Here is a 27,348-nt window from a genome sequence, read left to right on the forward strand (position 1 = left end):
GTTGAGGTAGGTATCATAACAACATTTAAAATATATTTGGGCATGTACATGGATAGGAAATGTTAGAGGGATATGGACCCAACAATGAGCATAGATGGGGCACCTTAGATGGGGTACCTTAGTCGGCATGGACAGGTTCAGCCGAAGGGCCCATTTCCATGCTATATGATTCTGAATCACTTTTTTAGTGTAACCTGTATCTGAGATGAGCTACCTGAGGAAATTATAGAAGTGATACAAGTGTGACTTTCAAAATATATTTGGAAAGACATATGGATAGTAAGGTACACTGGAGAAACTCAGCGAGTGCAGCAGCATCTATGGAGCGAAGAAAATAGGTGACGTTTCGGGCCGAAACCCTTCTTCAGACTGATGGGGGGTGGGAGGGGAGAAGAAGGAAGGAAAAAGGGAGGAGGAGGAGGAGCCCGAGGGCGGGGGGGGGATGGGAGGAGACAGCTCGAGGGTTAAGGAAGGAGAGGAGACAGCAAGGGCTAGCAAAATTGGGAGAATTCAACATTCATGCCATCAGGATGCAAGCTGCCCAGGCGGAATATGAGGTGCTGTTCCTCCAATTTCCAGTGTTGCTCACTCTGGCAATGGAGGAGACCCAGGACAGAGAGGTCGGATTGGGAATGGGAGGGGGAGTTGAAGTGCTGAGCCACCGAGAGTTTGTGTAAGTAAGGGCTTGGAAGGCGATGGGCCAAATGCAGGCAAATGATATAATCCCAGTATGCCAACTTGGTCGGCATGGACAAATTGCGCCAAAAGATCTGTTTCCATGCTGTGCAACTCTGACTCTCGTGCTGGTTCAACTACTACAGACCTAAACAGGGAGCTGTCTCCTTCAGGACTTGACCAGATGTGGTACTACTAAACCTCTGGGTGCTATTGAAGACCCCTTACCTCTGCACATTCTGTACCCTTACAAGTCACAGTGTTTCTTGCAAATGCACAATGTGCAGATGAATGTAGATAGTAGGTGGGAATTGGGCTGAGGGCTCTTTGCCCAGATTAAATCTGATGCTATGAGAATTCATAGGTATTAGTTTATTATTGTCATGTGTACCAGGGTAAAAAGCTATGTTTGCAAACTATCCATTCAAATCATGCAGTCCATGAATGCTGTCGAGCTATACACTAGGTATAAGTGCTAGGTTTCAAGGTTAGTTTATTGTCACATGTACCAATTAAGGTACAGTGAAATATGAGTTATCATACAGCCATACTAAGTGAAAATCAACAAAACACAACCACATAAAAGTTACCATAAACATCCACCACAGTGGATTCCACATTCCTCACTGTGATGGAAAGCAATAAAGTTCAATCTTCTTCCTCTTTGCAAAGAGAATAATCCATAGTGCTGTATCATTATAGTATTATAGTTACAGAGTTGGTGAGGTAAAAAAACGTGCAAGGTCCATAGTGAGTTAAATTGGAAGATTAGGACTACGCCCTAGCTAATGGGAGTGCCAGTCAGTAGTCTGAAACAACGGGGAAGAAGCTGTTCCTGAATCTGGTGGTCCATGCCCAACAGTAGAGGGGAGAAGACTGAATGACCAGAGTGAAAATGGTTCTTGACTACACTGGCTGCTTTCCCCGAGGCAGCATGATGTATACAATAACCACATTTAAAAGACAATAAGGTATGCGGATAAGAAAGATTAGAGGGATACTAGGCCAAGTGGGACACATTGCGTCCCTGTCACGGAAGGCCTGGTCCCCCAACGCAATATTCGACCACTCACCCATAGCCCCCACAGGAGGCCTGGTCCCCCAATGCAACCAGTTCACCAACACAATATTCCACCACTCACCCATAGCCCCTAACTGTGCAGGGGCTGCTCATTTCCCCTTATCCACCGTCCCTCATTTTAAACTTTAAAAAAAATGCAATTGCACTTGCTAGGGCTGGCAGGACTCAGTGTCCTGGGATTGCGACATTGTTGCAGGCAGGGCTTCAAACCCATTGTGATATCACAGCTGTAACTGCCAGTGCAGATGGAAGAAATGTTTCTCAAAGTGGGGTTTTGTAAAGTTAAAAATGTGAATAATTTGTAAAATATACCATCAATCTGAACAAAACTTGATACATCACACCACAGGACAATAAGCGAGTTCAGTATTCTGAAAAATGCAAGAAAACATGGGATTTGTCAAAGGTCACTCGCTATAAAGAAAAAGCGAACAAAGCGCTGGCTGCATAAACTGTATGTAAATTCTTATCTTTATTCATGATTTATGTGTAAAAATATATTTAATCTTAGGAACGGGGATGCCAGGTAGCGGGAGAGAGGAGGCAGATGCTAGTGGGAGACGGGGAGAGACTGGACCGGTGGAGAGACATTCTCGGCAGCTGCAGACTGCAGCTGCATTCTTGGCACACAGACCTGCGCCTCATCCACAGCCAGGATCTAACCCGGGTCCCTGGTGCCGCAAGTGCTGCCGGACACTTCTGGACAGGGACAGGACACCCGAGAGGGGACGGGGACGGCCCAGCAGCAACTCAACACCGCCCGCAGCAACGGAGAGCCAGGCCCGACCTAGACCACGGACAAAACGCAAGCCTGCACACAACGCAGCACCACCGTTGCCGAGAATGTTTATAGCATGACCTATGACCTGGGCATGCACAGATGGAATACCGAACTCGCTTATTGTGAGTAAGGCGGTCCAAAAATTGTTGCGCTATCATGCATTGTTTTGGCGTAGTTCCGGGATCACATAGGCAGACAGACACACACACGCATAGAAACAAACAAGATGAGAGTTTTAGTAATATATAGATAGATAGATAGAACGTGGATAAATTAGATTAGCTTAGATGGATATCTTGGTCAGTACGGATGAGTTGGGTCAATGAGCCTGTTTCCATGCTTTATGACTGTGACTCTAAACCATTTAATGTTTTTTTCTGAAGTTATACTTTTGTTTAATATTTGATTAGGCTCTGTGCATAGTGCTGTATTTTCATAATTAAAACATTTATCTGTAAGATTAAGATAGTATTGCTTGTCATTATTCCCCTCAGTTTCCAAAACTGTTCAAGCTAAAAAGATGGGGAATATAATCAAGCAAGTTTGTTTATGAAGGTAGGCAAAAGTGCTGGAGAAGCTCTATGGAGTGAAGGAAATAGGCAACGTTTCGGGCCGAAACCCTTCTTCTGAAATTAATTTAAGAACATCAGATTTGACCCTGTATGGTAGGGAGTGTCTGATGGTGCTGGAACTGAATTCAATGGGTAGGTGATCAAGACACTGATCAGCAGCACCTCATCCCCAGGAAGTAGAAATGACTGGTGATTGGAGTGGAGTGGATGTGGGGGAGGAGCTGCGGTGAGGTGAAAGGGTTGAGGTGGAGTGTATGAAGAGGGAAAGGAAGAGCCATGGAAGAATGGGAGAGGATGAAGGGTTGGGGGAGGGGAGGAAAAGAGAGCAAGGGATGAATGAGTGAGACAGATGGGGTATGGGAGGTAGAGATTGGTGTAACAAAGAAGATAATTTGCTGAGTAGTAATAATAATAATAATAATACATTTTATTTATGGGCGCCTTTCAAGAGTCTCAAGGACTGGACAAAAGCAAAATGTTCAGCATCCATATATGTGTGAGAAAAGAGTATGCACATATATACATGGAGTACATGTGGGCATTCAAGCCCCTCCAGCAGCACAACCAATTGTCAGGGATCTCCTTTGCAATGAGCCAAGATCTTGTTCTGACAAGTCCAATTGGCAGCTGATATGCAATATCCCCCCCCCCCCTCCAAGTTGGTAGAAATCATGCTCAGGCACTTATTTTACCCACTGAAGCACTAAAGAAGTACCAACAATGTAATATCTCCAAATCCTCCTAGCCCATTAGCAGAATAAATGAGGTAATGTCAGTGTCTTCTCTCAGACCAAAATATCCAGCAACCTGTTTTCCCTCAACTAGCAGTGGTTGTCAGCCACATTGTCTGCATACTGACACCAGGCTCCCAAAAGAACCAAATGTGTAAATAGTAAAATCAAGTAAACTGCTGTTGCTGTTGGAAATCTGAAATAAAATCTCAAAAGAACCAATCTAACCTCAGCTTTGCATGTTTTAGGTATGTTAAGAAAATGCTTAGGGATAATTCTGAAAATCTTCATGAAAGATGCATCATCCCTGCCAATTTATGGGAACTCATGGCTTGTGGTCCCTCAAGATGGGGAAGAATCAGCAAAGGCAATGAGTACTTACAATGAGCACTTACAATGAGCACTCTCTATGATGATTTAGTTGAGTTTAGTTTATTGTCACCTGTACCGGGGTACAATGTAAAGCTTTTGGTGTGTACTAACCAGTCACCAGACTATACATGATTACAATCGAGCCATCCACAATGTACAGATACATGATAAGGGGAATAACATTTAGTGCAAAATAAAGTCCAGTAAAATCTGATTAAAGATAGTCTGAGGGTCTCCAGTGAGAAGGATAGTAGCTCAGGACCATTCTCTTGTTGTTGATAGATGGATCAGTTGCCTGATAACAGCTGGGAAGAAACTGTCCCCGAATCTAGAGGTGTGCATCTACACACTTGTGTACCTCTTTCCTGTTGGGAGAGGGGGAAAAAGATAGGGTGAGACTTATCCTTGATTATGCTGCTGGCTTTGCCGAGGCAGTGTGAAGTATAAATTGAGTCAATGGAAGGGAGGTTGGTTTGTATGATGGTCTGAGCTAGGTCCACAATTCTCTGCAATTTAATGCAGTCTTGGATGGAGCTTGAATTCACTAAGTGACCAGGAAGCAAACACGGAAAGAACCCAAGTATTTACCTCATTGGTGACCCTCGGACTATCCTTGAACAGACTTTTCTGGCTTAACCTTGCACTAAACGTAATTTCCTTATCATGTATCCATACACTGTAAATGGCTCGATTGTATTCATGTATTGTCTTTCTGCTGATTGGATAGCATGCAACAAAAGCTTTTCACTGTACCTCGGTACACATGACAATAAACTAAACTAAACTAAACACAGCCCACACATCAGTCACCACAAAACACTGAATTGAGGTGGAATTAAACCACCTTCAACACTGTGGGCCTATCAAAGAAAATAAGCTCTGAACAATGAATCTATTTATCTAATATTTTAAGACCCAAACATATGTTTGCAGCCTTCTTAAGACTGTATTTAATATGGAGGTAAATCTCACTCATATTTATTATATTAAATAGAAACATAATTAAGAGTAAGAGTCAAGTCAAGAGTGTTTTATTGTCATATGTCCCGAAAAGGAACAATGAAATTCTTACTTGCAGCAGTACAACAGATGTAAAAACATGAAATTCTGTAAACACCAGAATAAACTAAAAATAAATTTAGTACATATAAAAAACAAACAATAATAATGCAAAGACAACCAAGCCGGTGCAGTTCGGAGCTTATTTTGGGGTTGTCGGTTGCAGTTCGAACATAATTTGATTATGGGTTTACACCGAAGATAGACACAAAATGCCGGAGTAACTCAGCGGGACAGGCTGCATCTCTGGAGAGAAGGAATGGGTGACGTTTCTGGTAGAGACACTTCTTCAGACTGTTGTGTCGTTTTACCTCTCGCCCTGATATATTTTTATTCCAAATATATAACCAAAATGAATTATTTGGAAAAAGCAATGTGTGTGTTGCGGATCCACCTGTATCAGCTGTTGATTGCGCGCTGCTGCCGGAGTGCAGGAGGCATGCGTGTTGCACTGTATTCCTAAATGGGACAGCTGTACGTGACATCATTGATTGGCCGTCGCCAGAGAAACTTTTGTTCCGCCGCCCAATGGCGAGGCTGGAGACGGGAAAGGGGGAGAGCTGGCGGAGCGGGGAAACCCGGCGCTGGCGCTCCGTCTGTGGCAGCTCGGGGGGGCCGAGGGAGGGAGGGAGAGAGGGAGAGGGAGAGAGAGATAGAGAGAGAGAGAGGGAGGGAGGGAGGGAACGAGCGAGCGCAAGAGGGAGAGCGAGAAGAGAGCGCGGCGCATGATCCGCTCGCCTCCACTCTGCACGCCGAGAGACAGCAGCACGGTCCCGCGGGCGGAACCGATCAGGGCAAGGGCGGCAGGGCAGTGCTGTGCTGCTAACGGTACCAACGGGGTAAGAACAAAAATAAAAAAAAATGCTACCAGAGCTGGCTCCGGCCGCATCGCCCTCTTTGCAGACACTTTGCCTATGTGCATTGCACGGTCTGTTACATTGATCATTTATTTATTATTTAAAAATATGAATGTAGATTTAATAAAATAGCATCGCTATTCGGATTTGTCGGTTAACACCCTTTTCCGGTATATTGTTGACTCCATTTGGACCATCCAGGTGTAAAGTCCATACATTAGCCCCACACTCGAGTCCCAGGCTCTTGGGCTATTATGGAGAACAAAGCGGCCGCACGGGACAGCAGCGACCGGGACCTGTACCGTCAGTTCCAGGAGTGGTGTTTGAAGACATATGGGGACTCCGGCAAAACCAAGACGGTCACCCGTAAGAAATACGATCGCATCGTCCAATTTCTGAGCGGAGTGGAACCCAGTTCTGCAGATAACGCCAAATTTAAATTCTGGGTGAAATCGAAAGGGTTCCAGCTGGGATCGTCGGAGGAGCTAAAGGCTGGAGGTGGCAAACAGGTCCTTTACGTACCAGTCAAAACCACGGTTAGTGTTCACTCATATTAAAGTTGATGTTTATTTGTTTCCAAGTCTGTACGTAAAGAAATCAAGGGGTGCCACAGTTGGCTGTTTGATGATGGGGTCTTTGGCCGTCTTCTATCGTGTATCAGGCGGTCATGTTGCCTGGGCTGACATGTCCAGACTGTACACTCAGCTTATTTAATTTAATGTACACTCTCTTTATTTAATTACATTGAAAATGACGTGTGGGGTTAATTGCTTATTTCGCTTACAGCTCGAATGCTTACCTTGAGCAGCATTTTTTCATTTCAAGAAAGTACAACTCATCCCCCAAATGTCCAATTTTAAAGCTTAATTTGAGGTGAGGGCGCTTGATGCATCCCGGATAATATTACATAGTGTCGGGACAGAATTTTTGGTAGGATGCCAAATGCAGCGCTGTGGGTGTATAATCACCCCCCCCCCCCCCTCTCCGCCCCGTCTCAGTTTTGCACTGTATTTTCTAAACGGACCTGTTTTCTCCTAAACATATCGTATTATGTTCCTGCTAATAAAACAGTCTAGCGTGGTATTTCAAAAATAGTTTCCATTCGATTAACGATCTATTAAATGGCTCGGATAAGAATTTTTTAGCAGCACTTGCAGATTCACAGATTTCGATATCATCAGACGGGATAATTGTGATAACTGTTCATAATTGTCAGAAACATTAAAAAAACAACCCAATCCCCCTGGTCCACCCACGCGATGATCCCAGTGAAACAGAAAGGGAGTGATCACAACGAGGGTGCGGATGATGGGGCTCTGATTTCCTTAACATTTTTGACAACCTGGATCGTGGGGGCTTTAGGGACTTTTTTTTGGACAGTTCTCTTCTGTCCGCCCAAAAGGTCTGTTCTCACTGGCAGATCCGTTGTTGCTGTCCAATAATTAGGCTTCGAGATTACTATCTTTTTAAAAGACATGGGAGCTGAAGCAACATCGTCTGTTATCGGGCTAATTAGCCACAGTGCCCGCTTGCCTAAATAGACTGAATTACAAATGCCATCAGCAGGACAGGCAATTGCAAATAAAATGGGAGCTTTACTTGCACCGTTTAGTATCCATTTTATAATTTCCACAAAAAGCATATTGTTTTCCCTTCCATTAAAAAAAAATAGACAGCCTCGTGGGTTCCAGATCCTACATCGACGGTGCATTTTGATATTTTAGTGACTAACATCTCGGGGAGGGGAAATGATCCACATTTCTGCATTCACGTCCCCTTGTGGTCTGAGATGTGCACTTTTGTCACCAGGCAACAGTAGCTCGCAACCTGACATTTCTTCCATCACGATGGGACGAAGGTACCAGCTGCCCGTGAATGGTATCAGATCTCTTGCAACCATTGACCACCTATTTGTTTGATTTCTCTGACCACGGCCTTGATTCGCATGTGGACCAAGCAAATAAAGGACTTTTTAAAACATCTTTGTGAATAATAGATGGGAGCTGATGCCTCCTCAAACATAATAAATGCTAAATAGTAATTTGCTGCAAATAAAATAACCTTGCTATAGGCGATGGATTTTACAACTGGAGCGATCTGTAAAAGTAAATAAAGATGCACAATATCCTTGTTACGAGAAATACATATATATACACTGGGCAGTTTTTGCATGTGATTGACATGTCATTAGCAAAAAGCGCAAAGGTTTCAGTGTAAGTACATTAGGAGCATATTCTGTACATTGTTTTCTTAAAATTGGCATGTCACATAGATATTTCATTCTGGTGGACCCTGAGGACACCGTGATCTCCTCCACAGATTTTGTATTTTGGCAATCATGAATAATAAAGTCAGAGGGCAGCTTTAAAAAAATACCGGGAATCAATTATCAAAGTTATCAAATTTACTGTCTGTGCATACTGTGTTACTGGCGACCATATTGCTATCCAGTAGGCCTGTCACCAACCTTATCTTCTGGGATATGTATTTTTAATAGTAAGTTGCTTCGGTCGTGGACTCTTGTTTGCTTTTTGCAGTCAATATTGTTATCATTTTTTTAAACGTGGGAGCGAAAAAAAAGCCCTCTCAATGCTAACGTTAAGTTGTGTGGCTCTCCTGCTGCATATTTTTAAGGTTGAAAATTCGATGACGAGGCCTTGAATGGCGTGCCATCTCTCCTCTTCTCCTCGTCCTCCCCTCCGAGAGCTGGTGGTTTTGCCTGGCCGGTCGGGTTTTGTCGACAATCTGGTGTAATGCATCTGTGCTGCGAAAAGGCTGTGGTCCCGCCTGAGCGCGTGGCCGCGCTGACCGGGGACAGTGATGGTGGTGGCGGTGCCGCGCCTCGCGCCCGCGGCGCGTTCCCGCGACCCCCTATTCCCGAAAGCGCGCTCGCTCGCGCGGACCTGACCTGCTGGGATTCCGGGGCGCGCGCGAGTGCTGGCGGCAGCGGCGGCGCGCTCACCTCGCGGGTTGCCATGGAGACAGTTGCTACCTGCCTGAGCTCCGGCTCCGACCTCGCGACGCATAATCAACCTGTTGGCGGTTGGCCCCGCCCCGCCCCGCGCCGCTGCTGGACAATGGCAGTCGCTTCGCCAGCACAAGCAAAGCTGACTAGGCCGGGGGGAGCGCACCTGGCCGGCCGCCTTCAAAACCCAGCGGGGACTGCAAGCGAGCGAGCAGGACGTCCCTCCTGCAATACTTACTCGAACCACACACACACAAGACACAAAAAAGGAATTACTCGTGTCTTTTACTTCCTTCCCGCTAGGAGGTTCCCGGGCCGATTGAAACTGATATTTGCAGTAACTCAGTCAGTGCTGGAGGTTCGTGCAATATCTTGCAAATATATATAATAAGATCGACAAAAAAAGCTGGAGTAACTCAGCGGGTCAGATAGCATCGCTAGAGAAAAGGAATAGGCGACGTTTCGGGTCGAGACGTCGCCTAAACCCATTTTATTTCCGACAGTATAATTTTAGAAAGACGATACAGTTAGAATGAACGGGCTGTGTGTAATTTCTGTGCGGACGAGCTGACTGACCATTACGATTGAAAACCACCTCTTTCTGTTTGGTATCCGGATTATTGTCGGAAGCCACTTATTGCCAATATCACGACATTTACATTTCACCCGACTATTTTAATTTTATATTGAGCCGCAACATCGGCGATGCCATTAGGACCGCTTTGGTGTGCCAGGAAAAATAAAATGCAGGTACAGTGCTAATTGCCACAGGTGTGAATCGTACCAGGTTAACGAGTTTACATCCCATCTGTTTTCCAGGACGAAGATTTTGAGCGCTGGGAATAATAACATGCACTCTTAATTTGTCCCCTGATGGGTGCTTCTTCATTCATTGTTGCTTTTTCAGTTTAGGGGTGTGGGAAAAGGGAGGAAAACTATATTCCTAACAAATACATTATTCATATTTATTTATTTTCTTGATCTGCAAATGTTCTTCTATGTTTTAAAAAGACTAGCCTGATACATCTGACATCAAATGGTATTCTCTCTAATATGGGGTCTCAAGTCATACAAACTGTTCACAATTACAAAGGTACAGAGGACATTTATTATCACATACACCAATTGGTGTAGTGAAATTTGACTTGCCATGCAGCACACAAATAAAGATAAGACTCAACGTTAAAGAATTTAACAATAAACATAAAAACATCCCCCCCACAATGGTTCCCACTGTGAAGGAAGGCATAAAGTCCAGTCCCCATCCCCTTGTCCACCCATAGTCAGGCCTATTGAGGCCTCTGCAGTCGGCGCTACGGCGGCCTGATGTTTCAGGCCCTCTCACCGGATGATAGTGCTCCGGCGTCGGGAGAACCCTCTCAGCGGCTTGGGCCACCTGGAATGGCCGCTTCCTTACTGGAGACCGCGGCTTCCGAAGCCAACAGGCTGCACTGGATGGAGCTCCACCACTGGTGATCTCGCCGAGAGATCCCAGGCTCCCGATGTTAAAGTTCAGCGCTGGCCGCTCCACAGCTCCGCGATGTTCACCTCTCAGCATTCCTGAGCCCCAGCGCGGCGACCCGGGCAAGGCATCGCCTGCTCTGCGATAAGGCTCCAGCACTGTGCCGCCGCCGAAGCCGTGGTTCTGGCTGGTTCCCTCAGGAAACGCCGCTCCATACTCGTTAGTACGCCGCGAGGACGAGTCGAAGATGCTGCCCGGAGAAAAGCCGCCTCTCCGACCGGGTAGAGACCAGGAAGAGCAGTTTCCCCCTCCCCCCCCCACCCCCACATAAAAAAGAATAGACCTCCAAACAAAACACTTTTTAACACACTAAAAATAAAAGAAAGAAGTGAAAAGACAGACAGCTGCAGGCTGGGCAGCCATACCCAACTGGACGGCGCCCCTTATTAGTATCAAATTTAAATAAAAAGCATATTGTAACCTGCAGGGGTCAGTTGAGTTATCGATCAATGTCATTTGACTTTCTTCAATTCCACTTCAGTTCTGGATTAAAAAAGCAGTTGTACATCATTTACCAAAATAAAAGATACTAGGCTGTATTACATTTGATCCTTAAAATGCAATACAAAAAGATAGGGATGCAATATATTTCATTACATAACATTTGCAGATTATTTGATGATTTGAGTATAGGAGCAGGGAGGTTCTACTGCAGTTGTACAGGGTCTTGGTGAGACCACACCTGGAGTATTGCGTACAGTTTTGGTCTCCAAATCTGAGGAAGGACATTATTGCCATGCTAGCAAACAGGAAGCAAAGAGTAGGAGTAAACGGGTCCTTTTCACAATGGCAGGCAGTGTCTAGTGGGGTACCGCAAGGCTCAGTGCTGGGACCCCAGCTATTTACAATGTATATTAATGATCTGGATGAGGGAATTGAAGGCAATATCTCCAAGTTTGCGGATGACACTAGGCTGGGGGGCAGTGTTAACTGTGAGGAGGATGCTAGGAGACTGCAAGGTGACTTGGATAGGCTGGGTGAGTGGGCAAATGCTTGGCAGATGCAGTATAATGTGGATAAATGTGAGGTTATCCATTTTGGTGGCAAAAACAGGAAAGCAGACTATTATCTAAATGGTGGCCGACTAGGAAAAGGGGAGATGCTGCGAGACCTGGGTGTCATGGTACACCAGTCATTGAAAGTAGGCATGCAGGTGCAGCAGGCAGTGAAGAAAGTGAATGGTATGTTAGCTTTCATTGCAAAAGGATTTGAGTATAGGAGCAGGGAGGTTCTACTGCAGTTGTACAGGGTCTTGGTGAGACCACACCCGGAGTATTGCGTACAGTTTTGGTCTCCAAACCTGAGGAAGGACATTATTGCCATAGAGGGAGTGCAGAGAAGGTTCACCAGACTGATTCCTGGGATGTCAGGACTGTCTTATGAAGAAAGATTGGATAGACTTGGTTTATACTCTCTAGAATTTAGGAGATTGAGAGGGGATCTTATAGAAACTTACAAAATTCTTAAGGGGTTGGACAGGCTAGATGCAGGAAGATTGCTCCCGATGTTGGGGAAGTCCAGGACAAGGGGTCACAGCTTAAGGAGAAGGGGGAAATCCTTTAAAACCGAGATGAGAATAATTTTTTTCACACAGAGAGTGGTGAATCTCTGGAACTCTCTGCCACAGAGGGTAGTTGAGGCCAGTTCATTGGCTATATTTAAGAGGGAGTTAGATGTGGCCCTTGTGGCTAAGGGGATCAGGGGGTATGGAGAGAAGGCAGGTACGGGATACTGAGTTGGATGATCAGCCATGATCATATTGAATGGCGGTGCAGGCTCGAAGGGCCGAATGGCCTACTCCTGCACCTAATTTCTATGTTTCTATGAGACCATCACAAAGTATTTATTTTTTGTTTACATTTGAATATGATGCTTATTGATAGAAATGTCACTCAACCTGAAATTCTGGAGCACCAAGTAACATGTCTGTATGAGCTTGATGCTAGGTTGCTCCACTCCAGGTCGATTACGCCACGGTTCAGTGTTCAGTTTCATTGATTGCCACTGGGGGAGATGCTCTTTCATATTGTTCATACTAAATCAAGTTTTTGTAACCTTCCACATTTTGTTGGTATAGAAAATCCAGTTGAATTGTTCTGATGATGGGTTAGAATTGAGTAGTGAATTGTTAAAATAACTTTTTTCATTTCCTTTCCTACTTCCAAAATTTGGCATGCATCTTCTAAATTAATATATATTTTTGTACAGGAGTATGTTTACGATAGAAATTATATAAAACATAGGAATGGGCCTTTCGGCCCACAATGTACCAACCACGATTCCAAGTTAAACTGATCTCATCTGCCTGTACATGACCCATACCCCTCTATTCCCTGCACTTACATGTGTCCATTTAAAGCCTCTGTTAATAGCAGGAGGCCATATTATTTTTGTAGATGTAAAGGGAACATATAATTGATATGTGCATTTTTCTTTCAAAAAGAAAGCAAATGGTGGTATGAGTTGGATTGCACACTATCTCTGCATTAACAAGAGTTTGAAGAGGAAGGGGAAAATGTATCCAATTTTGGTTCTTCACAAGAACAAATTAGCTAAGGAAATTACAAGCCAGTTTACATCCAGCCAGTTTTTTTTGCCCATGTTAGTAGGGGAAGAAACTTAGTTTGGACACTGAGGTGTTCCTCGCTGTGACAGATAAGTTGGAACAGGTAGTCTATAAATTGTAATTCTTTCAATTAAATGTATACAATTGAAATGTTACATTCTTGTTTCACTTACCTCTTAAGTAAAAGTCAAGATTATTATATATTAAAGAAATCAACGTTTATGGGATAAGGAGAAAGTAAAGCTAAAGTAAGAGATCCATCATGGTATTTTAGACAATGGCCGCGCAATGCATTTAATTTTTATGGTTTAATTTTAGGTTCATTATTGTCATGTGTACTGAGGTACAGTGAAAAGCTTTATTTTGCATGGTATTCAAAGAAATATAACATGCATAAATACAATCTGTACAGAGTTCAGGATATATAGTTGTGTCAGCATTGCCAGTCATCAGTTCAATAGACAAAAAGTCCAATGTCCTCAATGGGATAGTTGTGAATCAGACAGTACCCTAGCGCGCATGGAAGGACCGTTTAGAAGACGAATAACGGAGGGGAAGAAGATGTTCCCCAGTCTAGCAGTGCTTATTTTCAAGCTTCTGTACCTTTTGCTAGATGGGATCAGGGAAAAGAAGGCATGACTGTGGTGGGACAAGTCTTTAATTTTGTTGGCTGCTTTTCTGAGGCATGTGAAGTGTAGATGGAGTCTCAGCTATGTGATGGACTGGGTTATAACTGCAACTCACTAACTTCTAATTTAACTTCTGATAACATTTAAAACAAAATGGTGAGATTTTGCTAATCTCTCGTTTTTGTTGTGTGGTCTTTATTTGTTCTGTTACTGTAAAAATCTTGAGCAAAACTTTTTTGTGGGTTCACAGGATGGAATCAGTACCACAGAGAAGCAATCATTAAAACGAGTTGCAGTAGTTGAAGATTTTTTTGATATTATTTATTCAATGCACGTTGAAATAGGAGTAAATGGAGAAAAATCTCGAAAACACGCTGGCCAGAAAAGAACCTATAAGGCAGTAAGTAATTGATCTTTAATTTACTTGTATTTGTACAATATTGTATAATGTGTCTAAGCTGAAACACTACTGTATAAGTGGATTTTTGTTATAAGGGCTTCTTTAATAAGCCATGTTGAACATTATGCTTGTGAAATATGATAGATAATTACTAATGGCAGCAATAAGAGATTTTAACATTCAGTTATGACCATATCTTTTTTGACCATATTATTCATTTACAAATTCACTTTTTAGATATGGTCCTGGAATCATAGTCATAGAGACAATGTAAACAATCTTCAGCTGTCCGAGGCTGTACATCATCACCATTTTATACTAAATTTATTATTAATCCCATTTTTTAATCCCTATTTTTGTTAAACTTCCCTCAGATTTTAACTCTCGCATCCACTTTACAATGGCCAGTTAACCTACCAATCCACATGTCTTTGGAATCTGAGAGGAAATCTATGTTAATGTCATAAGTAAGAAATGTGGTTGAATTAATTTCCACATATCTCGACTCCATTCCATCTCCCCCTGGTCCAATCTCTCCCTACCTATGCCCAAGACGCCTCACACGCTCTTCGTCTCCTCAATGACTTCCGTTTTCCAGGCCTCCCGCACCCTCATCTTTACAATGGATGTCCAGTCACTCTACACCTCCATCCTCCATCAGGAGGGTCTTAAAACCCTCTGTTGCTTCCTCGACCGCAGAACCAGCCAATTTCCGTCTACCAATACTCTCCCCCGCCTAGCAGAGCTGGTCCTTACCCTCAACATCTTCTCCTTTGACTCCTCCCACTTCCTCCAAATCCAAGGTGTAGCTATGGGCACTAGCATAGGCCCCAGCTATGCCTGCCTCTTTGTAGGGTTTACGTCGAACAATCCCTGTCCAGGCATACACTGGCCCTATCCCCGTACTCTACCTCTGCTACATTGATGACTGCATTGGTGCTACCTCCTGCACCCATGCAGAACTCACTGACTTCATCAACTTCACCACTAATTTCCATCCTGCACTCAAATTCACTTGGACCATCTCCAACATCTCCCTACAGTTTCCAGATCTCACCGTCTCCATCACAGGAAACAGACTATTGACCGACATCTACTACAAACTTACTGACTCCTACAGCTACCTTGACTACATTGCTTCCCACTCTGTTTCCCTGTAAAGACTCTATCCCCTACTCCCAATTCCTCCGTCTACGCTGCATCTGCGCCCATGATGAGATGTTCCATACCAGGGCATCGGAGATGTCCTTATTCTTTAGGAAACGAGGGTTCCCCTCTTTCTTTATAGATGGGGCTCGCACTAGGGTCTCCTCGATATCCCGCAGCTCCGCTCTTACTCCCCCTCCCCCCATTCCTAAAAAGGACAGAGTCCTCCTTGTCCTCGCCATCTACCCCATCAGCCGTTGCATACAGCACATAATCCTTCAACATTTTCGCCACCTCTAACAGGATCCCACAACTCACCACATCTTCCCATCTCCACCCCTTTCTGCTTTCTGCAGAGACAATTCCCTCAAACTCCTGGTCAACCCGCCCCTTCCCAACCAAACCATCCCCCACCAGGCACTTTCCCCGGCAACCGCAGGAGATGCAACACCTATCCCCTTTACCTCCATCCAAGGACGCAAATAGTCTTTCCAAGTGGCAGCGATTCACTTGCACCTCCTCCAACCTCATCTACCGTATCCGCTGTTCTAGGTGTCAACTTCTCTACATGGGCGAGACCAAGCACAGGCTCGGCGATCGTTTCACTGAACACCTCCGCTCAGTCCGTCTTAACCTACCTGATCACCCGCTGGCTTAGCAATTCAACTCCCCCTCCCATTCCCAATCTGACCTTTCTGTCCTGGGCCTCCTCCATTGTCAGAGTGAGGCCCAGCACAAATTGGAGGAACTGTACCTCAAATTTCACTTGGGTAGTTTACACCCCAGCGGTATGAACATTGACTTCTCTAACTTCAGATAGCTCTTGCTTTCTCTCTCCATCTCCTTCCCCTTCCAAGTGCTCCCACTTGTCTTACTGCCTCCGCCTACATTCTATCTTTGTCCCGCCCCCTCCACTGACATGAATCTGAAGAAGGGTCTCGACCCGAAACGTCGCCCATTCCTTTTCTCCAGAGATACTGCCTCACCTGGTGAGTTACTCCAGCATTTTGTGTCTAACTTCCGTTAATTTCATGTTTCGAGCAAAGGAAACAGACCCTTTGGCCCACCGAATCCACATCGGCCATCGATCACCCATTCACACTAGTTCTATGTTATCTCACTTTCTCATCCACTCTCTACATACCTTCGACAATCTATAAAAGGCCAATTAATCTACAACCTTGCATGACTTTGTGATGTGGAAGGAAACCGGAGCACCCGGAGGAAACCCACACAGTCAGAGAGAGAACCTGCAAACTCCACCCAGACAGCACATGAGGTCAGGATTGTACCCGGACCTCTAGCACTGTGAGGCAGCAGCTGCGCCGCTGTATTGCCCTCATGCAATGGTGCAGACTTAACACCAGGTAAACGTGTTAAAACTTATGTTCATTTTAAATGAATATGCAAAAGCATTCAGAGACCGGTTTGCTATTAAAATAAAGTGATAGTCATGGAAATAATTTAAGAGTGCTTCTTTGGATCAACAGACTTCATTTGGATTCATAACTGTCCAAAATAGTACTGCATACACTTAATATACTCTGCACCATCTTTTTTGTAATAAGATGCAAAAGGAGTTGTAATATGACGCATTTATAGATTATTTTTGTAATTTCAATTTTGTTTCCATTGTGTTCCTTAGATTTTTATGTGCCTGCATTGCTGCATTAAAATGTCCTTGTGAGAGCGTGAAATAAAGGGAAATTGTAGGGATACTTGTCCTCTTTTATAAATATTCTTCCACTGCTGATAATTTCTCAGGAAAGATGGCATTAGTTGTTTCTGGAAGAGAATATCATATTTTAGATGAGACTAACAATGCCACATATTTATTTACGGTAAAATCAAGGGGTTTTATGAGAAATGCCTCGTGATCAAAACCAAATATCCAGGTCTTCTGTGCAAGTCTCCTTAACATTTCAAAGGCAATCAGGAAATCACGTCTTTCTTTGACAACAATCTTCCGAAGTGCCTTTGGATGTTTTTATTACATTGCAGGTGCTACAGTATATAAATGAAAATTAGAAGTGAAACCAGATATAAATTGTCCAGGTAATTTATTTCAAATGTGTATAATTGCACAAGCAGTCTGAATTCATTAAATACAAATAGCTTTCGTGCAATAATAAACAGGCTATCATTTACCAGCAGTGGGTTATGTTACTTATCTTATCTCAAGTAATTCTTAAATTTGTTCTTCATAGTTTCATAAAAGCTTACCTTGAAACTTTTGTGTTTATTAAATCTAACAGGCAACTGGCTTCAGCTTCATGTTCACAATCCATTGATGATAACCTTGTGAAATTCCTAAGAAAAGCAACATATCAGGATAGGAAGTGAACATAGACACAAAAAGCTGGTAACTCAGCAGGACAGGCAGCATATCTGGAGAGAAGGAATGGGTGACATTTCGGGTCGAGACCCTTCAAGGATCTGAGATGGTGCCTGTCCAAGCTGAGTTACTCCAGATTTTTGTGTCTATCTTCGATTTAAACCAGCATCTGCAGTTCTTTCCCACACAGGATAGGAAGTGTGGTGCTTATCACTTGCCAACATGGGTTAACAAATCACTTAGGATAACATCCTCCAAAACCTCCAAACTTTTCTCATTTGCACATTTAATAAATTTCCATGATGATTGTCTTCAAAATAATCTTGTATGATCAATGACCCCCTACAGTATGTCTGTGCTCAACATCCAAGGGTGACATGGATAGGCATATGGATGAGAAGGGAATGGAGGGTTATGGTACGAGTGCAGGCAGGTGGGACTAAGGGGAAAAAAATTTGTTCGGCATGGACTTGTAGGGCCGAGATGGCCTGTTTCCGTGCTGTAATTGTTATATGGTTATATGGTTATATCTTCCAGCTGCCTGTCACTTTAATTCTCTATCCCGCTCCCACTTTGACCTCTGCCTTTGGCTTCTACTTTGTTCCAACTATGCTGAATGTAAAGATGAAGGAGCTGCATCTCATCGTCCAACTAGAGACATGACAGCCTTCCAGATTCTGTTCAATTCCAGATAGTCAGCCATTCTGGCCTAAGATCTCATATAAAATAGTAGAAACGTACAGCACAGACATTGCAGTTTGGCCCATCATGTTAGTTGTGAAAGCTGCCGGGCCTAACTTAATCCCACCTTTCAAGACTTGGTCCACAAACCTGCAGGTTACTGCACTTCAAGGAAAGAGTAAAGGAATTTATAAATAGTCCTGTTTTTGACCATTCCTCAAAGCAGTGAGTTCCAGATTCCTATGATTCTTCGGGTGAAAATATTTTTTCCAAATGTTCCCTTTAATCCTTCCATTTGTTTTAAATCTAGGCCTTCGGGTTTTTTTTTTAATCACTTTTAAAATAATATTTGCAATATCGTAGACCCTCAAAATTTTATGCACTCTTTTTAAGTCTTCCCTGCAATGTGGGGAACAAAACTGTAAAGCATTCTTAAGTTGTGGTTAAGCTACTATTGTATCGAGTTCAAGCATATCCTCCCTGCTCTTACATTCTGGGCCTGGTTAATAAAGAAAAAAAAAAACAGCTTATCCAACCTCCGAATCCAACTTTGAGTAATTTTCTCAATTTATGTTTGCTTCCATGTGGTTTAACTTTTTTGACCAGCCTGATCTGTGAAGCATGCCAAATGAAATCCATATAGACATTATGATGAAGGCTGTTGGCATCAGCAATGGCATTAAGTATAAAAGTTGGGACGTTACATTGCAGTGGTACAAGGAATTGGAAAGGCCAAATGGAGCATTGTGTTCAACTTTGGTGATGTTGCTGTGGAAATAAACCTTTAAACTGACAAAGGTGCAGAAAGGATTAATGAGTATGTTGCCAGGAATCTGGGGACTGAGATAGGAAGAAGTTGTGCTTTTATTCCTTGGAGCGAGAGGAGACTGAGGTGTGATCTTATAGAGGTATATAAAATCATGAGGGGCATAAAAAGGTTGAATGCACACAGTCTTTTCCCCAGGGCTGGGGAATCAAGAACTAGAGGTCAAAGGTGTAAGGTTAGAGGGGAAAGATTTAATGAGAACTCGAGGGACAATTTTTCACACAGAGGGTGATATGTAAATTAAGCTGTCAGAGGAAGTAGCTGAGGCAGATATAATAACAACATTTAAAAGGAAACTACCTGGATAAGACAGGTTAAGAGGTGTATGGGTTAAACACAGGCAGATGAGACTAACATTGAAAGATATCTTGGTTGGTATGTTCGACTTGGGCCGAATGGCCTGTTTCTCTATTATTAACTCAATGACTCTTTTATCAAATATATTGTTCTCATTGACCCTCATTGTGTCAGAATTCATTCACGTTTGTCATACACAATCCTTAACAACTCATTGCTGAATGTTTTTGATTCATCTTGCCTTTCTGAATTAAGCTTATATTGCCCTTCAGAATGAATCCAATATTTTGCCCACCACTACAGTTAAACTAACTTTTGTGTTTATTGTTTATTACTTATTTTATTCCTGTTGTTGAATAATGGTACAACGTTAGTAATTCTTCCATCCTCCTGGCATCATTCCTGAAGCAAGGAAGTATTAAAAAATGATATGTTCAAAGCCTCTATGCTTTCTGTGTTTCTTCCAAAAGTGTGGCATATATCTTAAGTGGGCCCAGTGATTTGTTCACTCTCAAAAATGCTGGTTATCTTGACACTTCCTCTTCAGTTATGTTTATGCTGTTCAATATGTGGGGGCAGAATCCTTGCATCTACTTTAAGCTGAGGTTGATTTCTGAGCATAAAGGGAAAGAATATTTCTGGGGAAGGACAAGAAAGTATTTTTTAAAATGTTGGATTACCCACAAATGTGTACAATGGCAGAGGATGTTTGAGTGACTGAATGAACCACTCCTGTTCCTATTTCATATGTTCTTGGAAATGTCAATGCCCTCCTCTTTCGAAGGCAGAGTAATCATTAAGAATGTTCCCCATATCGCCCACCACCACATATATATTAACATTTTGATTGTTCATTGGTCACAATTATACTCTTGGTCTTTATCTGATTCAAAACAAAGTTGGATATTATTTATTTTTACTTGCAAGGAATATTTCATACTCTCACTTTGCTTTCTTAATTTCCTTTTTAAGTTCATATTTTCCATAGCCTTTCTGCAGCTCTGAGTTACACGTAGGCGTTCATTTTTATTTGCCTGATAATTGCACTTCTCAGGGGCTCTAGGTCTGGCAGCCTACACTCTTTTTATTTGTGGGAACATGTTTACCCTGAACCTTTTGAATCTCCTTCTTGAATACCTCTCCTTAATTTACACTCTGGTGGCTGTTTACAGTCCACATTTACTAAATCACTCTTGCTGCTGTATGATTGGCATTACCCCAAAATAGAATCTATTTTATCTTTGTCCTTTTCTGCAACTACAAAATGTGGCTGAATCATGAGCACCAGGGTCAAGAGTGTTTAGCTGTCATATGTACCAACATCAGAACAATGAAATGCTTACTTCCAGCTACTCTACAGGCCTGTAAATTCATTACACATAGATAATATATACAATTTAAAGAAATCAATAAAGTAATAACTGGAGTACCAGTGTAAAAAAGACAAAGTCCTAAGTGCAACCAAAAATAATCCAAAGAAATTCATAGTTGCTGAGATTAATGTTGTGTCATGTTCAAGAGCCTGATGGTTATTGGGAAGAAGTTATTCTTGAACCTGGTAGTCATGGTTTTCAGGTTTCATAAACAATATTGTGTTTTAATGCTTTAAATCTACATTGAACTAATGTAAAGTATATATCTGTCAGAAGAGGGATTTGAAACTTGTTGATATCTGGTATATAATAATGTGTTCAAATACTGTTTGGATCAAACGATTGAATAACTAGTAAAAATATTGATTTTTAATTGGCTTTGCTGATTCCAACCTGTACAAAGTTCTGAAAATATAGATTCATGAAAATGAAGGTCATGATCCCTAAACTAAAGTGGAACCCAGTAATGACTTCCAACACGAATTATGCCAAATTGTGAACACATGGGAGAACAATGAGCACTTACACCACCAGGAACACATCGTGAGCACCTGTCCATTCATCAGGATCATGTGACAAAGCAATGGGAAGGGGAGTTAAAATAGTCAGCATTCAGGAAATCCCGCGTCTTTGGCAGATTGTGTGCAAGTTTGGCTAAACGGTTGCCCAGGGTACACTTTGTCTCACCGATGTAAAGGAGGCCTCATTATGTAGGGGTTTGAAGTGAGACCTGTGTCTCACCCTGGATGGAGGTGAGGGAGGAGATGGACAGGTATTATATCTCCTGCGGTTGAAGTGGAAAGTATTTGGCAAGAGGGTGGGAAGGGATGAGAGAACCAAGGAGTTGAAGATGAAGTGGTCTCTGGAAGGTGGAAAGGGGTGGGGATGGGAAGATGTGATTGGTGATGGGATCACCTTGAACATGGCAGACATGTCGGAGAATTACTTGGGGGAGGGGAGGGGGAGTACGAGTGCAGAACTGTGGGACGGGGAGAAAACAAGGGTGAAGGATCCATGTTTACTGAAGAAAGAAGACGTTTTCAGTATTAGCTTTAAGGAACATCTGGCAGCTTCTTAGTCTTAAAAAAGGTCACAATGATAAGAGCAGAATTAGGCCAGTCAGCCCATCAAGTCTACGCTATTCAATCATGGCTGATCTATCTCTTCTAACTGCATTCTCATGCTTCTCCCCATATCCCCTGACACCCATACTAATCAAGAATATATATATCTCTGCCTTAAAAATATCTATTGACTTGGCCTCCACAGTCTCCTGTGGCAAAGAATTGCACAGGTTCACCAACCTCTGACTAAATAAATTGTTCCTCATCTCCTTCCAAAAGGAATGTCCTTTAATTCTGAGGCCATGACCTCTAGTCCTAGACCCTCCCACCGGTGAAAACATCGTCTCCACATCCTTCTATCCAAGCCTTTTATTATTTGGTAAGTTTCAATGAGGTCTCCCCTCATCCTTCTAAACTCCAGCGAGTACAGGTCCAGTGCAGTCAAATGCTTATCACAGTGAACTCTACTGGAAACAGATTTTTAGATCACATTAATTTAATTAACTGATTTTAAAATTCCATAGTTGACATAATGGAATTTGAAATTGTGTGTTCCAATTTATCAGCCCAGGTCTCTGAATTACGTGCATAGCCATTTTACCAACTTACTTCACTTCAATCTTTAATAATTGAGGTTTGGACCAATCCTGACCCAGCTCTGTCTTGATAGTTTAGACATAGGTTTTAACTTCTTTCATGACTTGTAAAACCTCATGTGATGTTTCAGGGCAATTTACAGATGTTACCTTTCCTAAAGTTGCTGAAGTAATTTGTAGTTCCTGGAGGTGTGGTTTGACGTCCATTTTAGATTACATGTACTTTATCTCATCTTCTTGCACTTGGTATGGGCATTGTTTCCTTGGTGCATAGGATCCTCATCACCTGCACTTTGCCCCCTCTAGTGGTATGCTTCCCATGGAAATATGTCACCACCCCTTCATTGCATTGGGTTCAAATTATGGAACTTCCTTCCCAATAGAATCGTGGGAGAATCTTTACGATAATAAATGTTGTGATTCAGGAAGATGGCATATTACTACCTTCTGAAGGGCAATTAGGTTGGGAAGTAAATGGAGGTCTTTCCACTGACACTTGTATCCCAAATAAACAAAAATCCTTTCTTCATTCCATCCTAGAATTTTTCAAGCAGCTAAGATCAAGACTGTGCCTGCTATATATTTCCTCGTTCCTTGTGTATTCCATCCATCAACTTTATCCCTAATATTCATTCATCATGAAGACCTCACTACCTTACTCTCTGCCCTGCCTCTGAAATTACTCTTTAAAAAAAATCTAAATTTCTCTTAGCTGTACACAACCTCAAACATTCCAACTGTATCTAATTGCCTTAGGTTAAGGACAAATTGATCTTAATTGATCATGTTGCCTTAAAACCTCAACAATAGAAGTTGGGTGCCTGAGTAAAGAAGTAACTTTAAGTAACTTTAAAAAAAATGCAACCACTGAAGTTTTTCCTAGAGGACCATTCATTATTGTATTGAGGAGCTGCCTTAAACTGTGGTGACTGTTCTGTGACAGTGCTTTTGAGTAAGGAGTTCTTTGATATGACTCAGGAACGAGGATGCAATAGTCTTCAAAATGGTGATGTTTTCATATGCCTGAAGCCCTCTAATTCTAGTTGATAGAAGCCACAGGTATGGCAGATTTGTTGAGATTTTGGGGGAACAAGACATGGAAGATAGAGTTAAGGAGAGATTTGTGGAATGATAGGAAAAAATAGTGGTAAACTTTCACAAGAAGAAAATTAGTTACATAAAGAATGAATGTAGATTCACAGTCATAATCAAGAGTTTAAACTAAGTGGACAAACTGAAGTGGGCTAGGAGGTAATTTCTTCTAGTCCATGAACAATACCATGAAGCATCAACTATATTTCCAATAATTGTGATTCATGTTATGCAGACATCTATATACTTTTAATAGTGTGTGTGTGTGTGTGTGTGTGTGTGTGTGTGTGTGTGTATATACAGAACCAAAGTAGTTATTCAATTGGTCTGCCATGTCCTTGTTCCCCATGATCAATTCACCTGTTTCTGACTGCAAGGTACCTACATGTGTGTGTGAGTCTGTGAGTTTGCATGAGTGTGTGTGCATGTGTTTGTGTGTGTGTGTGGCTGTGTGTGTTTGTGTGTGGCTGTGTGTGTTTATGTGTGTGCGTGCGTGCGTGTGTGCGTGCGGCATTTTGCCTTTGAAACGTATCTCCTCGAAAACCAGACGCAAAAAATCAGAGACTTTTACAATTTCGGTAGGGATTTAACTTATGAGTTCAGAAATCCACACCTTGGTCAATTATTTCCCCAGATTTTGAATAAAATTGTTCACAAAACTCAATTTTTAAAATATAAACGCTTCTCACCAGCTGCTGACGTCACAATGCCCACATGCCCACCAATCCAGGCCCACCTGCGTCCTGGCCTCGCCCGCCGCTGCTGTGGATTAAAGGTGCAGAAATATCAAGAAGGTTCTGCAGAACAAAGATTCTACAGCTGCTTTCCGCTATGGCTTCTTTGTTTTACAGATCTCGGGGCAGCGACTCCTCACGTACTGAACTTCATCATCATAAGTTCCGCTGAACTTTCTCCTCACAGCCGGCGCAGATCGCAAAGCCCCGCCCACCTGCGCGCCCCTCCCATCCCCTGCGCTCTCATTCCAGCTGTGAGTTTCCAGAGAGTCAGAAGCTGGTGCTTCTTTGCTATGAACGCACGCTCCTGGGCGAACGCGTCTTGCCTTAGCGGCTTTAAAGGGCTGTTGTCAGCTGGCAGTTATGAACGGCTGCGGGCGTCGCAAGGCCGAGTTACGTCAAACACCCCCCCCCCCCCCCGACACGCGCTGGCATTTGGCTCTCTGACTCCTCCCTGTTCTGTGTTCTTCTCGGTGAACAAGCAAGTTCTGCAGATCCGGAGGACAGGCGAGATCCTGGGGAGGTGGAGTGGGGGGATTGAGGGAGAGGAGGGAATGGAGGAGGTGAGGAGGGAGAGTGTGGGAATAGAGGGAGAGGAGTGGGGGTGATAGGGAGTGGGGAATAGATGGACTGCCCCAACCCCTCTCCTCCTCCCCCTCCCCCTCCCTCCCCACTCTTCTCCCTCTCTCCCCTACCCCATCTCCCCCTCCCTCCCCACTTTCCCCCCCTCTCTCCCCGACCCCATCCCCCCTCCTGCCCTCCCTCTCCCCTCCACCCCCTTCCCTCCACCGCATCCCCTCCCCACCATCCCTCCCCCCCCACCTACCCCTCCCCCCCCCCCTCTCCCCCTTCCCTTCCCTTCCCCCCCTCTCTTCCCCCCCCCCCCCCTCCCCCCCCCTCCCTCCCCCCCTCTCTCAACCCCCCTCTCCCCCTCCTCATCCCCCCCCTCACCCACCTCTCCCTCCTCCCCCTCTCTCTCTCTCCTCCCATCCCCCTCCTCCCCCCTCCACCCCCTCTCCCTCTGTCTCTTGCCCTTCTGTCTCTGCCCCTTTCTCTCTGTCTCTCCCCATTCTCTCTCTGCTCTCACTATCTAACCCCCTCCCTCTCTAGACGTGCCTGCGAGTTGGGGGCTATGCGTCAGTGGATAGGGCGGTTATGTGGTAAAAGGAGCAAATTAATAATATTAATATAATATTAAGGAGGGTAGTTAGCGTGTGTGCGGGGGTGTAGTTAGTGTGTGTGAGACCGCTTGCCGCCGTCCCCCCTCTCCCCCGCAACCACACGTTGGGGGAACAGACCCGTCTGGTCTGCACTTGGCCTAGTTACTATTAAATTTGCTCTTACAATGTCTGTCCCTTTTAAAATGGTTTATCTGACAATTGAAAAGCTTAAGATCTTGTAATTATGTGTTGATTGAAGTGTCACAATCCCCAATATATTTTCCCCTCTTTTCCCCATGTGCTCATTCAGTTATCTTAAAGGAGGTTAACGGCATGAACTTGCTTCCATCTGGTTGCAACCAAATTGCATTCTACTCTGCATGGGGAAACAAGCTGTTTTTTGTGAGCAACATTAGTATTACTAGTTTATGATAGACTATATGTATGTTTTACAATACTGGCTACAAAAAGTGTGACATCATACATAAAACTGAAGTTCCCAAATAAATTATTTCAACATGATTCAGATTAATCAAAAACCCTTAGAGTCCAACTATTGGACTGTTTCCCCTTGAAGCAACAAATATGCCACACAACAGATTTTCATGAGTGAACACGATAGGTTTTTACGACAATTCAGTGTCATTGTAGTCCAGGTTATATAATTAACTGAATTAATTTCCACAACTGCCTTTGTGGGTTTTGATCTTGTCTCATGTTATTTTATGCACCTGGATTACTTTGTTATAAGAAATACAGCACAAGAGGTACAGAAGTGTTAAAAGCTTACCTCCAGTTTCAGGGACAGTTTCCTCCCAGTGGGACAAGCAGCAGCTCTGGAGAGAAGGAATGGGTGACAGTTCGAGGCAAGACCCTTCTTCAGACTGATCAGTCTGATGAAGGATCGAGACCCGAAATGTCACCCATTCCTTCTCTCCAGAGGTGCTGCTTGTCCCGCTGAGTTATTCCAGCATTTTGTGTCTACCAACAGATTTAAACCAGCATCTGCAGTTCTTTCCTACACAGTTTCCTCCCTCAGGCAACTGAACCATCCTATCACCACTTAGAAAGCGGTCCTGAGCTAACACCTATCTCATTGGAGACCCTCAGACAGTCTTTAATTGGTCTTTACTGGACTTTATCTTGCATTCAAGTTATTCACTTTATCCTGTTCCTGTACACTGGATGGCTTAATCGTAATTATGTATAGTTTTTCCGCTGACTAGATAGCACACAACAAAAAACCTTTTCACTGCACCTCAGTATACAATAAACTAAACTGAACCATGTATGCACTAATCATGATGCCAATTTAAACTGCACATCTGCCTGCACATGGTCTTTATCCCCCCCCCCCCCCCCCCCATTCCCTCTGTTCATGTGTCTGTCTAAATGCCTCTTAAACACCACTGTTGTATCTGCATCCACCATATCCCCTGCCAGCATATTCCAGGCATCTACCACTGTCTGTGTAAAAAATAAGTTGCCTCATTCATCTCCTTTAATTTTTGCTCCTTACACCATTGAACTGCACCCTCGAGAATGCGACTTCCATCCTGGAGAAAATAACTTTTGACTATCAACCGTCTCTATACCTTTCACCATTTTATGTACTTCTATCAGATTGCCCCTCAGCCTCTGACCTTTCAGAGAAAACAAATCAAGTTTGTCCAATTTCTCTTTATTGCTGATACACTCCCAGCCAGGAAACATTCTGATGAACCTTTTTTGCACACTCTCCAAGCTTCCATGTTCTTAGTGGATTGAGGCGACCAGACTGCATAAAATACTCGAAATGTGGCCCATTCAAAATTTTATATTGCTGCAATATGAT

General features: G+C 43.4%; 1 protein-coding gene across 4 annotated transcripts in view; it reads left to right on the plus strand.

Annotated features, from left to right (window-relative positions):
- The first annotated feature begins 5,895 nt into the window (after window positions 1-5,895).
- Window positions 5,896-27,348, plus strand: part of LOC129696328 (nucleolar protein 4-like) — a 187,472-nt gene continuing 166,019 nt past the window's right edge. For 2 of the 4 annotated variants that reach the window (XM_055634144.1, XM_055634143.1), the window contains exons 1-3: window positions 5,896-6,110; window positions 6,330-6,664; window positions 14,061-14,210. In XM_055634144.1, the coding sequence (XP_055490119.1) occupies window positions 6,383-6,664; window positions 14,061-14,210 (432 nt within the window). In that variant the 5' untranslated portion in view covers window positions 5,896-6,110; window positions 6,330-6,382. The remainder of the gene's footprint in view (window positions 6,111-6,329; window positions 6,665-14,060; window positions 14,211-27,348) is intronic. The other 2 variants (XM_055634146.1, XM_055634145.1) reach the window with 2 other exon arrangements.

Source organism: Leucoraja erinacea, chromosome 4 (assembly GCF_028641065.1).
Source record: "Leucoraja erinacea ecotype New England chromosome 4, Leri_hhj_1, whole genome shotgun sequence".
Taxonomy (NCBI): Eukaryota; Metazoa; Chordata; class Chondrichthyes; order Rajiformes; family Rajidae; genus Leucoraja; species Leucoraja erinaceus.